Source organism: Telmatherina bonti (genome assembly GCF_933228915.1).
Source record: "Telmatherina bonti genome assembly, chromosome: 13".
Classification (NCBI taxonomy): Eukaryota; Metazoa; Chordata; class Actinopteri; order Atheriniformes; family Telmatherinidae; genus Telmatherina; species Telmatherina bonti.
Window position 1 is genome coordinate 1371122 of NC_136611.1, and position 12740 is coordinate 1383861.

A 12740-nucleotide genomic window follows, 5' to 3' on the forward strand; every position below is an offset into this window, starting at 1 on the left:
ACACAATTTATTCCAGCGAGATAAAATCTCTGTTCCAAATGTAGTGTCTTACTGGAATAACATGGTTCCAAATCTGAACTGGAAAGCTATCTGGCGTCTTCCCTCTAAATATTTTATTGTGAACAAAATCAAGGAAGTCTCAATGAAAATCATTCATCGTTTCTATCCCTGTAAACTATTTTTGCACAGGTACAGAAAGGATATTGAAGCCACCTGCTCATTCTGCGATCACTCTACTGAAGACATGCAATATCTATTCTGGTCTTGTGATTTTTCCTCTGTATTCTGACAAAATGTGTGCACATTTATTTCCCCAAAAAATTGATTTTGACTTCACTCTAGTATATGAAGATGTATAGTCTGGCTTTTTTTTTCCTTTGACGCTGCCAAATCAGATCAATATTTTATAATCAATCTAATTTTGTTGCTGGCAAAATACCATATACATAAATGTAAATTCTCAAACAAAAAACCCTCTTTTTTAAATCTTTACAAAGGAAATCAAACAATACCTCACAACAATAAAACATTCTAAAAATAAGAAAGCTGTTAAAACCACTGATTTATGTCTGCTATTCAACATCTACTGAAAAGCATGTACTCCTCTGTAGTCCATCCTCTCTGATCCCTGTCATTATCCCTGTTCATGTTTTGTTGTTCTGTCCTGCATCCGTAGCTTGTAATGTCCAACTGTCAATAAAGTTTTATTTGAAAAAAAAAACAAACAAACAAACAAACAAAAAAACCCCGCAACTTTGACCTAAAATGGCCGCCTTCCTGTCGACTTTTCATGATGACGTTAAGAGGATTTTTTTGTTCCTCTTGTCATGTAGAACATGTGTGTCAATTTTTATAAAGATTGATGACATGCAGTGGCGGGGCACAAAAATAGGTGGCGCTCTCGTTCAATTTTGCCCGAATCAATCCGAGTACATTAAAATACGAAAATTTTCACATTCCAAAAATTAACAAAATTTGGTGAGTTTTAGGGCATGTTCAGGCCCCCTAAAAGGCAATTAATTTGGCAGAATAATAATAATAAGAAGAAGAATAAAAAACGCTTGCGTTTCAATAGGCCTTAGGTGCTCGGGCCTAATAATAAAAATAAGATGGGTCCACTCCTTTTCCCTCAGCAGGTTGCCAGGAGGAAGGAGGAGTTTGTTGTCTGCAAACCCACTCTGATTGGTTGGTTCCACCCATGTGATCTAAGAAACGATGATCTTTGCCAAAGAAACGATCGGATTCAATTCAACTTTATTTATATAGCGTCCAATCACGGCAATGCATCTCAGGACGCTTTACAGACAGGAAAAAAACATCATGGCTGATGTTTGTAGAATATATTTAAAAGTATAAGTTGCTGTCATTTTATAAATATTTTTATGTCATTTTAAAAAGTGGAAATGTGCAAATATGGAAAACGAACAAAGCGACAAGGTTTTGACCCGGAACCAATGGGAACGGTTGTTTGACGTCGGACTATATTTCGTGTAACATCGCTTGGCTCCTCCAGCAGCTTGAGCCGCCATGCCTTCCGGAAGTCTGAGATGGGAAACTTTGCAGGCTTTAAAACGTTCCCCCAAAGCTAAGGTCACCTTTGACCCCTTCTGGTCGGAGAGGGGACAGGTGAGTCCGCGCGCTGACCCTACCTGAGCTACAGAACCAGCTGGGTAGTTACCGCTAACCAGGCTACAGAACCAGCTGGAGAGTTACCGCTAACCAGGCTACAGAACCAGCTGGAGAGTTACCGCTAACCAGCTGGGTAGTTACCGCTAACTAGGCTACAGAACCAGCTGGAGAGTTACCGCTAACTAGGCTACAGAACCAGCTGGAGAGTTACCGCTAACAAGCTGGGTAGTTACCGCTAACTAGGCTACAGAACCAGCTGGAGAGTTACCGCTAACCAGCTGGGTAGTTACCGCTAACCAGGCTACAGAACCAGCTGGGTAGTTACCGCTAACCAGGCTACAGAACCAGCTGGAGAGTTACCGCTAACCAGGCTACAGAACCAGCTGGAGAGTTACCGCTAACCAGCTGGGTAGTTACCGCTAACTAGGCTACAGAACCAGCTGGAGAGTTACCGCTAACTAGGCTACAGAACCAGCTGGAGAGTTACCGCTAACAAGCTGGGTAGTTACCGCTAACTAGGCTACAGAACCAGCTGGAGAGTTACCGCTAACCAGCTGGGTAGTTACCGCTAACCAGGCTACAGAACCAGCTGGGTAGTTACCGCTAACCAGGCTACAGAACCAGCTGGAGAGTTACCGCTAACTAGGCTACAGAACCAGCTGGAGAGTTACCGCTAACAAGCTGGGTAGTTACCGCTAACTAGGCTACAGAACCAGCTGGAGAGTTACCGCTAACCAGCTGGGTAGTTACCGCTAACCAGGCTACAGAACCAGCTGGGTAGTTACCGCTAACCAGGCTACAGAACCAGCTGGAGAGTTACCGCTAACCAGCTGGGTAGTTACCGCTAACTAGGCTACAGAACCAGCTGGAGAGTTACCGCTAACCAGGCTACAGAACCAGCTGGAGAGTTACCGCTAACTAGGCTACAGAACCAGCTGGAGAGTTACCGCTAACCAGCTGGGTAGTTACCGCTAACTAGGCTACAGAACCAGCTGGAGAGTTACCGCTAACCAGCTGGGTAGTTACCGCTAACCAGGCTACAGAACCAGCTGGGTAGTTACCGCTAACCAGGCTACAGAACCAGCTGGAGAGTTACTGCTAACCAGGCTACATAACCAGCTGGGTAGTTACCGCTAACTAGGCTACAGAACCAGCTGGAGAGTTACCGCTAACCAGGCTACATAACCAGCTGGGTAGTTACAGCTAACTAGGCTACATAACCAGCTGGGTAGTTACCGCTAACCAGCTGGAGAGTTACCGCTAACCAGGCTACAGAACCAACTGGGTAGTTACCGCTAACCAGGCTACAGAACCAGCTGGAGAGTTACCGCTAACCAGCTGGGTAGTTACCGCTAACCAGGCTACAGAACCAGCTGGGTAGTTACCGCTAACCAGGCTACAGAACCAGCTGGAGAGTTACCGCTAACTAGGCTACAGAACCAGCTGGAGAGTTACCGCTAACCAGGCTACATAACCAGCTGGGTAGTTACCGCTAACCAGGCTACAGAACCAGCTGGGTAGTTACCGCTAACCAGGCTACATAACCAGCTGGGTAGTTACCGCTAACTAGGCTACATAACCAGCTGGGTAGTTACCGCTAACCAGCTGGAGAGTTACCGCTAACCAGGCTACAGAACCAACTGGGTAGTTACCGCTAACCAAGCTACAGAACCAGCTGGAGAGTTACCGCTAACCAGGCTACATAACCAGCTGGAGAGTTACCGCTAACCAGGCTACATAACCAGCTGGGTAGTTACCGCTAACCAGGCTACAGAACCAGCTGGAGAGTTACCGCTAACCAGGCTACATAACCAGCTGGAGAGTTACCGCTAACTAGGCTACATAACCAGCTGGGGAGTTACCGCTAACCAGGCTACATAACCAGCTGGGGAGTTACCGCTAACCAGGCTACATAACCAGCTGGAGAGTTACCGCTAACCAGGCTACATAACCAGCTGGGGAGTTACCGCTAACCAGGCTACATAACCAGCTGGGGAGTTACCGCTAACCAGGCTACATAACCAGCTGGGGAGTTACCGCTAACCAGGCTACATAACCAGCTGGGGAGTTACCGCTAACCAGGCTACATAACCAGCTGGGGAGTTACCGCTAACCAGGCTACAGAACCAGCTGGAGAGTTACCGCTAACCAGGCTACATAACCAGCTGGGTAGTTACCGCTAACCAAGCTACAGAACCAGCTGGAGAGTTACCGCTAACCAGGCTACATAACCAGCTGGAGAGTTACCGCTAACCAGGCTACATAACCAGCTGGGGAGTTACCGCTAACCAGGCTACATAACCAGCTGGAGAGTTACCGCTAACCAGGCTACATAACCAGCTGGGTAGTTACCGCTAACCAGGCTACAGAACCAGCTGGAGAGTTACCGCTAACCAGGCTACATAACCAGCTGGGTAGTTACCGCTAACCAGGCTACATAACCAGCTGGGTAGTTACCGCTAACCAGGCTACAGAACCAGCTGGAGAGTTACCGCTAACCAGGCTTAGTTAAGCTAAAGTGTGTCTACAGTTTAATAACTAGTTCCAACAGGGTTGGTTGATTGATTAATTAATTAGTTAGTTAGGTTATAACTAACTAACTAACTAACTGTCTGCTACATAAAGTTCCTGTTGACAGGAAGTAACTTCCAGTTCCCAGATATTAGTTATCTTTATGCTTCATTAACCTGGTTTAGGCTCCAGAAGACTGAGTTATAGTTGTAATAACCACAGGTCAAGTTAGGCTAGGTTAGGTCAGTTCAGGCTTTTTTTTTTTTTTTTTTTTTTTTTTGCTGTTTATTTTATTTCAACATATGTTTAACATGTAACATTTTAGAAACGTACATTTCCATTGACATTCAAAAAACACCATAATAAAAATAAATAATAAAAGTAAACACAAGGGGTCTGCTAAGATGGGGTAATGAATTTGTATTTTTCTAAAAAAAAAATAAATTAAAAAATCACTCTTTTATTCATTTGATTAAAATTTTTTTTTCAAGGAGGGCAATTTCTTTAGCCAGATCATCTTATGAATAAAGAATTTTGCTAGTATACAAATCAAATTGATGATATATATTTCATCAACCGATAAATTAGGGTTGTTAAAGTAAAAAGAATATCTTTTTTTTTTTTTAATATGGTTTCTTTTTAAAGTGTCCTTGAGATATATCTTTCAAACTGGAACCAAAATGAAGTGGTGTGAAAACAGTCAACAAATATATGTTCGACAGTCTCTTTCACGATCACAAAAAGTACATCTGTTACTTATGCCTGGTATAAAACGACATACATTTGCCTTAACAGGATAGTATCTATGGCTAATCTTAAAAAAAAGCTCTTTAATCTTATTTGTGAGTATATATCTATGAGGCATTACAAAGATTGTGTTCCATTGTTTTTATTCAGACAAATTGATCTAAATTTACAAGCTGGAGCTGAGATATACTCCAGACCACTTCTAATAAAATTATTCAAGCATTTTTTATTCAGTAAATCCAAACCATTTATAGAGATAGAGCTCTCCAAAGTTGAGAGTGTGGTACTCTGAATGTTACCAGCAAGAATTTTTATATTGTAAGGTATTGAATTGATCACTGTATGAAATTCTTGCCTGGAGACCTCAAAAGGGTAAGTGTCTAAGAACGCCTCATAGCTATAAAACTCACCATTATCATTTAAGAGTTGTTTTACAGTGTTTACATTATTCACAAACCAGTTTTCCAAGTACAAAGTCCTATTTCTGTGTGAAATATATAAGTTGTTCCATAGTATACAGTGGTGAGGAGAGTAATTGTGTTTGTAAAGAAGCTGCCAGCATAATAAAGCTTGGTGATGAAAATTAGCAAGTTTGATTGGTAGTTTTCCTATTGAAAAGGGACATTTCAAAAGAAAATTAAGGCCACCTACTTTCTGGAAAAGATAATTAGGGATGGTATTCCATAAACTGTTAGCATTTTTAAGTATCTTTTGATCCAATTAATTTTTATAATTTGATTAAAAACATCAAATGTGAGCAGATTTAGTCCTCCTTCAGCTAGAGGATTGGTCAGAACCATTTTCTTCACGTTGTGAGGTTTGTTTTTCCGTATAAATTTGAGAAGGTTTTTATCTAGTTGTGAACATGTAGATTTGGAGACATATAAAGAACTGAAGGCCTAAGAGGCTCTCGACATTCCTTCTGCTTTACTTAGTAAGACTCTTCCATATATTGATAAATCTCTTACCAGCCAACAGTTAAATTTCTTTTTTATAGCATCTTCAATAGGAGCAAGATGATCACGTTCTCTCTTTTTAAAGTTAGTACTGATATTAATGCCAAGATAAGTAACTGAGTCTTTAACTGGAATGCTACAGATTTCAGTGCAGTTGATTGTTCTTATAGATAGAATTTCACATCTTGTAAGATTTAACTTTAAGTCTGAGGCTTTGGAAAATAATGAGAAAGTGGATAAAGCTATGGGAACTTCATCAGCATTTTTCAGAAATATTGTGGTATCATCTGCGAGCTGTGTTATTATGAGTTCTTTTCCAAGAAGATTAATTCCTTTAATCAGGCTTTGAGACACTAAATAATTTAACACTTGAGCAACTAGTAAAAAGATGTAAGGAGAGGCAACCTTGCCTTACTCCTTTACCTATGTTAAACCTTGACGATGTACCATGAAGGAGTTTCACAGAACTATTGTTATCTTTGTACAATGTTTTAATAGCACTTATAAAAAAGTTTCCAAATTCAAAAAAGAAAGAACATCAAAGATGAACTTATGACTGACAGTGTCAAATGCCTTTTGAAAGTCGAGAAAAAGTATTAGGGGATCATCTGGGATTAATTCATTATAATCTATTAAATCTAGCACAAGCCTGATATTATTGGAAAAATGCCTTCCTGGCATAAAACCACTTTGAGATTCATGAATAATTTCATTTAACCCTCTTTTTAATCTTTTAGTCATAATAGCTGAAGAATTTTATAATTGTTATTTAAAAGAGTAATTCCACACCAGTCGTCAATAAGAAGTAGATCCTTTTTGGGTTTGGGGATCGGGTAATCAGACCTTGCTTCATTGAGTGAGGTAATTCTTCCTTAATTATGGACTCATTGTACACTGCGAGTAAAAATTTAGAAATTTCAACAGAAAACTTTTGATAGAATTCAGATGTGAGACCATCATTGCCCGGCGACTTGTTACGTTTAAGGTTCTTAATAGCCCATTAAAGTTTCATCACATTCTTTTTTAATGTTGTCGCTTGCTTTTTTTTACATTTTCCAAATTGTTTAGTATAGAAGAGCTGTCATGAAAGGTGTCTTCTTTATAAAGATTTGCGTAGAAATTACTAACGAACTTTGAGATTATTTCAGCATCTTCACTTAATAGATCACCTATTCTTAATTTAGATAATAAATTTGACACTGCATTTCTCTTTTCTAGATTGAAAAAGTATTTACTGTTTCTTCCCCCTTCTTCTATCCACTTTACTCTTGATCGTACAAAGGCTCCCTTGGTTCTCTCGGCATACAATTCATCTAATTCATGTTGAAGTTTATTTAATTCTGGCGTTAATACAATATCATTTGTTAATTTTAAAGTCATATCCGATATACTTTTTGTTAAGTGCTCAATCTTAGCTCTTTTCTTTCGAGCCAATTCTTTCCCGAAACGTAGAGCATATTTTCTAATTTCATACTTCAGAAGTTCCCAGTGTTTTCCATCATTTTTATCAGCATTTGCAGAGTTCCAGTACCGTTCAAACAGTTCTTTGACTGACTTTATAAAGTCATTATGTGATAAGAGAGAGTTATTTAGTTTCCAGTTTGTAAAATTTCTTTTGTTGTCTTGGGCTGCTAAATTTGTTTTAAGAATAGATCTATGATCGGTCATAATGGCAGGGCTAATCAATACTTCAGTTACCAGCCCCTCCATATCTCTTCAGATTAACCAAAAGTCTATTCTAGATGATAAGGTAACATTTTTTTTGCTCCAAGTATATTGTTGTTCGGTAGGGTTACGTTGTCTCCAAATATCTACTAAATTTGTTCGATTACAAAAATCAATCAAATTGTTCTCATAATTTCTAGGTCTTGGGGGGTATCTGTCTAATTGCTGTGACCACACCATATTAAAATCTCCTCCAAGAATTATTTTGGCTGATGGATATTTGCGTATGAATGGATTAATATTATCCTCTATTGCAGTTATTAATAAATTGTTTAAAGGTTCCGAATTATATCCGTAGATATTGCCTATCAGAAAGTTATGTGAATGTAATTCTACCATTAAAAAAATCCAGTGACCCTTTTCATCAAATGATTTTTCCAGTATTTTCCCTTTAAAATTGTCACTTAAAACAGCAACTCCTGCAGATTTTTTTTTATCCATGCGAAAGCCACAAGTCTCTTCCCCATTGGTTCTTCCAGAACTGATTGTCCTGAACAAGAATGAGTCTCTTGAAAAAATATAAAGTCCACCTTTGCCAAACAGAAAAAGAGCTTTTCTTTTCACAATATTCCGCAGAGCCGTAGCATTAATAGATAACAGCGATAACTCCAGAAAAGAAAGAAAAAAAAGATTTACTTATTTTATGATGAAAGAAGTCCTCTGTAAAACGTCAGCTGTTAAAATGACTCCCATATAATGTTGAAGCCTTGTAAATTGTAAACCATAAACTTTGTAATGAATAAACACAATTTGACCCACTCTGAAATGCAAACTGTTGCACAAAACTAAGAGAACCTTGTGCTTTATAATTTAACTTAAGTGATGTCTACCTTTAACATAAAATTAAGCCTTTAAATATTCCAAAATTACTCATTGTAATTAAGTATAGAGCTTAAAGTGTAGCTACATCATCAACACTTATCTTTTGGTGTCACAGTGAGCAGTTAGGGTGAATTTCCTTGCCGTCCACGTAGGCTCTTGCACCCACAAAGTAAGCCTTCAAACCATCTTTACGTGCTTTTTCAACAATGGGCCAAAGCGCCGCTCTGGCGTCTCTTCTTTAGTCAGATCCTCACTGAAGCGGAGCTTGTTTTCTCGTAAGTAGGCGTTGTTCTTGGCTTGTCTCCAGATGACATCCCTCACAGTGCGGTAGACAAAGAGAATGATAATTCCCCTGGCTGTAGAAGTGTCGTCTCCTCGGCCCAATCTGTGCACCACATCGATTCCCTCCTCTACTGTCGTTCCCAGCTCCGGTGCAACGTTCTCAGTCACTCTCCTTTTTACATCCTCACCATCCACTTCAGAAACACCGTACAGCCGTAGACACCATCTCCTTTTGTAGCGTTCTGCATCACACAGCCTTTCCTTTATTGCCATTAGCTCCGTTTGTTGTTTTTCACAGATTTCTTTCAGCATTTTGCTTTCAGCCTTGTCATCGTTGATTTCTTCAAATGCGAATTCTTTATTTCTTTAATGTCAGTGGCATTGCTGTTAATCATCAGAGCTAAATCGTCAGCTCTATCATTTACTGCTTTCAGGATGGTTTTCTGTTGCTCGAACAAGGATGGCTCTGGCTCAGACAAGCTAACCTTCTTAGCAGCAGGGCTTTTGATGGGAGTATCAGGTAGAGGTATTAGTTCCCCCTCAGTTTCTGGTGGCTTTGAAGTATCCATGTTGGCGTAGTTATGCTAACCTTTCTTGCTTAATGGAGTTTTAGGCGATCTTTCTTTGCGTTTCTGTGTGTCTGCCTTCTTCAAGAAGTGGCTCATATTGTTTTTTTTAAAAAGGTTTTGTTGATAGCATTAGCAACACTGAGTGGCACGGGTCCTCTTTCGCGCTTTTCACTAAAAGTTTTTTATTTTGTTTAGAATGTTATTAAGTAGTCCAGTTATGGCTCAGTATAGCTTAAATACCTTAAGTACACACTGCACAGTTGTTTGGCTTCTTTTGTTAGCGATATACATCGTTGGAGTCCAGTTTTTCCCAGAGACATTTCTTTTTTTTTTTTTTTTTTTTTTTTTGTCTTGTCCAGCATTTAAGCAGCAGACTGATGTTCTGGATGTTCTGCTGAGCAAATTTATTTTGCCAAGGGGAACTTTTGTAGATGTAATGATCCCCTTGTATTTCTTGATTCTTATTTTATTTTTCAATTTGTTTTGGATAATAGCTTGTATTACAGAGTTTATGCTGCTGGACCCGACCGGAAAGGACAGGAAAGGGGCAGAAAGAGAACAGAAAAGAGAACATAAAAAAAACAAAAAAAAAAACAAAAGAAAGAGATCAATGCATACATGTATATGCACATACATACCCACCTACATATATATGTATATACACTCGCACATACATTATATATATACATATATACATACACACACACATATACACATACATACATACATACACATGTACACATACATGCATACATAAAGATAGATATACATACATACATATACACATACATACACACACACATATATATATATATATATATATATATATATATATATATATATATATATATACACATATACACATATACATACTCACATACATATACACATACACATACATACACATACACATACACAGAGACATTTCAAACGGCTTATGGTGCCGCCGCCATCTTGCCCTGCCTGAGGTCAGGTTAAGTTAAGTTATCTGGTGCGTTTACTGTCACAGCTTTAGCACGTCATTTTTTCAGCTGAATCACGTCAAGCCACAGAATCACATCTATAAATATGTCTACACAGGTCTATACACACATATGTCTATGCTTCCTGTCCCTGTTGGAAACTGGTTTCTGAATCCAGCATATGGAGAAAAAAAACCTGATGATTGTTCCTGATTCTTTGGACCTGTTAAAGCCAATATTATTTATTTTAACGTGTTGAGGATCATCAGCCCTTCTGTGAGACTTTTAGTGATTTTCTGACCTTTTCCTGCAGTTTGACACGGATGTAGAACGTAGTTAAAGGGATGTTAGGCGTGATCCCCTCTGCTCTGTTAGCTCCACCAGCAGAACACGTCTCTCGTCAGCCAATCACACGGCAGAACATGTCTCTCATCAGCCAATCACATGGCAGAACATGTCTCTCATCAGCCAATCACATGGCAGAACATGTCTCTCATCAGCCAATCACACGGCAGAACATGTCTCTCATCAGCCAATCACACGGCAGAACATGGACCTTCAGAACCTCCAGGACCTCCAGAACCTCCAGGACCTCCAGGACCTCCAGGACCTCCAGAACCTCCAGAACCTCCAGGACCTCCAGAACCTCCAGGACCTCCAGGACCTCCAGAACCTCCAGAACCTCCAGGACCTCCAGAACCTTCAGGACCTCCAGGGCCTTCAGGTCCTTCAGGACCTCCAGATGCTCCAGGGCCTTCAGGACCTCTAGAACCTCCAGGACCTCCAGAACCTCCAGGGCCTTCAGGTCCTTCAGGACCTCTAGAACCTCCAGGGCCCTCAGGACCTCCAGGACCTTCTGGACCTCCAGAACCTCCAGGACCTCCAGGACCTTCAGGACCTCCAGGACCTCCAGAACCTCCAGAACCTCCAGGACCTCCAGGACCTCCAGAACCTCCAGGACCTCCAGAACCTTCAGGACCTCCAGGGCCTTCAGGTCCTTCAGGACCTCCAGATGCTCCAGGGCCTTCAGGACCTCTAGAACCTCCAGGACCTCCAGAACCTCCAGGGCCTTCAGGTCCTTCAGGACCTCTAGAACCTCCAGGGCCTTCAGGACCTCCAGGACCTTCTGGACCTCCAGAACCTCCAGGACCTCCAGGACCTTCAGGACCTCCAGGACATCCAGAACCTCCAGGACCTCCAGGACCTTCAGAACCTCCAGGACCTCCAGGGCCTTCAGGACCTCCAGATCCTCCAGGGCCTTCAGGACCTCTAGAACCTCCAGGACATCCAGAACCTCCAGAACCTCCAGGACCTCCAGAACCTTCAGGACCTCCAGAACCTCAAGGACCTCCAGGACCTTCAGGACCTCCAGAACCTCCAGGACATCCAGGACATCCAGAACCTAAAGGACCTCCAGGACATCCAGGACATCCAGAACCTCCAGGACCTTCAGAACCTCCAGGACCTCCAGGGCCTTCAGGTCCTTCAGGTCCTTCAGGACCTCCAGATCCTCCAGGGCCTTCAGGACCTCTAGGACCTCCAGGACCTCCAGGACCTCCAGAACCTCCAGGACCTCCAGGACCTTCAGAACCTCCAGGACCTCCAGGACCTCCAGAACCTCCAGGACATCCAGAACCTCCAGAACCTCCAGGACCTCCAGGGCCTTCAGGACCTCCAGATCCTTCAGGACCTCTAGGACCTCCAGGACCTTCAGAACCTCCAAGACCTCAACCTCCAAGACCTCCAGGATCTCCAGGATCTCCAGGGCCTTCAGGTCCTTCAGTACCTCCAGAACCTCCAGAACCTCCAGGACCTCCAGAACCTCCAGGACATCCAGAACCTCAAGGACCTAAAGGACCTCCAGGACATCCAGAACCTCCAGGACCTTCAGGGCCTTCAGGGCCTTCAGGTCCTTCAGGACCTCCAGATCCTCCAGGGCCTTCAGGACCTCTAGGACCTCCAGGACCTCCAGAAACTCCAGGACCTCCAGGACCTTCAGGACCTCCAGAACCTCCAGGACATCCAGAACCTCAAGGACCTCCAGGACATCCAGAACCTCCAGGACCTTCAGAACCTCCAGGACCTCCAGGGCCTTCAGGTCCTCCAGATCCTCCAGATCCTCCAGGGCCTTCAGGACCTCTAGGACCTCCAGAACCTCCAGAAACTCCAGGACATCCAGAACCTCCAGAACCTCCAGGACCTTCAGGACCTCCAGAACCTTCAGGACCTCCAGAACCTCCAGGACCTCCAGGACCTTCAGGACCTCCAGGACATCCAGAACCTCAAGGACCTAAAGGACCTCCAGGACATCCAGAACCTCCAGGACCTTCAGAACCTCCAGGACCTCCAGGGCCTTCAGGTCCCTCAGGACCTCCAGATCCTTCAGGACCTCCAGAACCTTCAGGACCTCCAGAACCTCCAGGACCTCCAGGACCTTCAGGACCTCCAGAACCTCCAGGACATCCAGAACCTCAAGGACCTAAAGGACCTCCAGGACATCTAGAACCTCCAGGACCTTCAGAACCTCCAGGACCTCC

At 42.3% G+C, this 12740-nt stretch overlaps 1 protein-coding gene across 3 annotated transcripts in view; it reads left to right on the forward strand.

Moving 5' to 3' along the window:
* Nucleotides 1-1494: 1494 nt before the first annotated feature.
* gle1 (GLE1 RNA export mediator) overlaps nucleotides 1495-12740 on the forward strand; it is a 28932-nt gene continuing 17686 nt past the window's right edge. For all 3 annotated transcript variants that reach the window (XM_079252130.1, XM_079252131.1, XM_079252132.1), the window contains exon 1: nucleotides 1495-1626. In XM_079252130.1, the coding sequence (XP_079108256.1) occupies nucleotides 1528-1626 (99 nt within the window). In that variant the 5' untranslated portion in view covers nucleotides 1495-1527. The remainder of the gene's footprint in view (nucleotides 1627-12740) is intronic.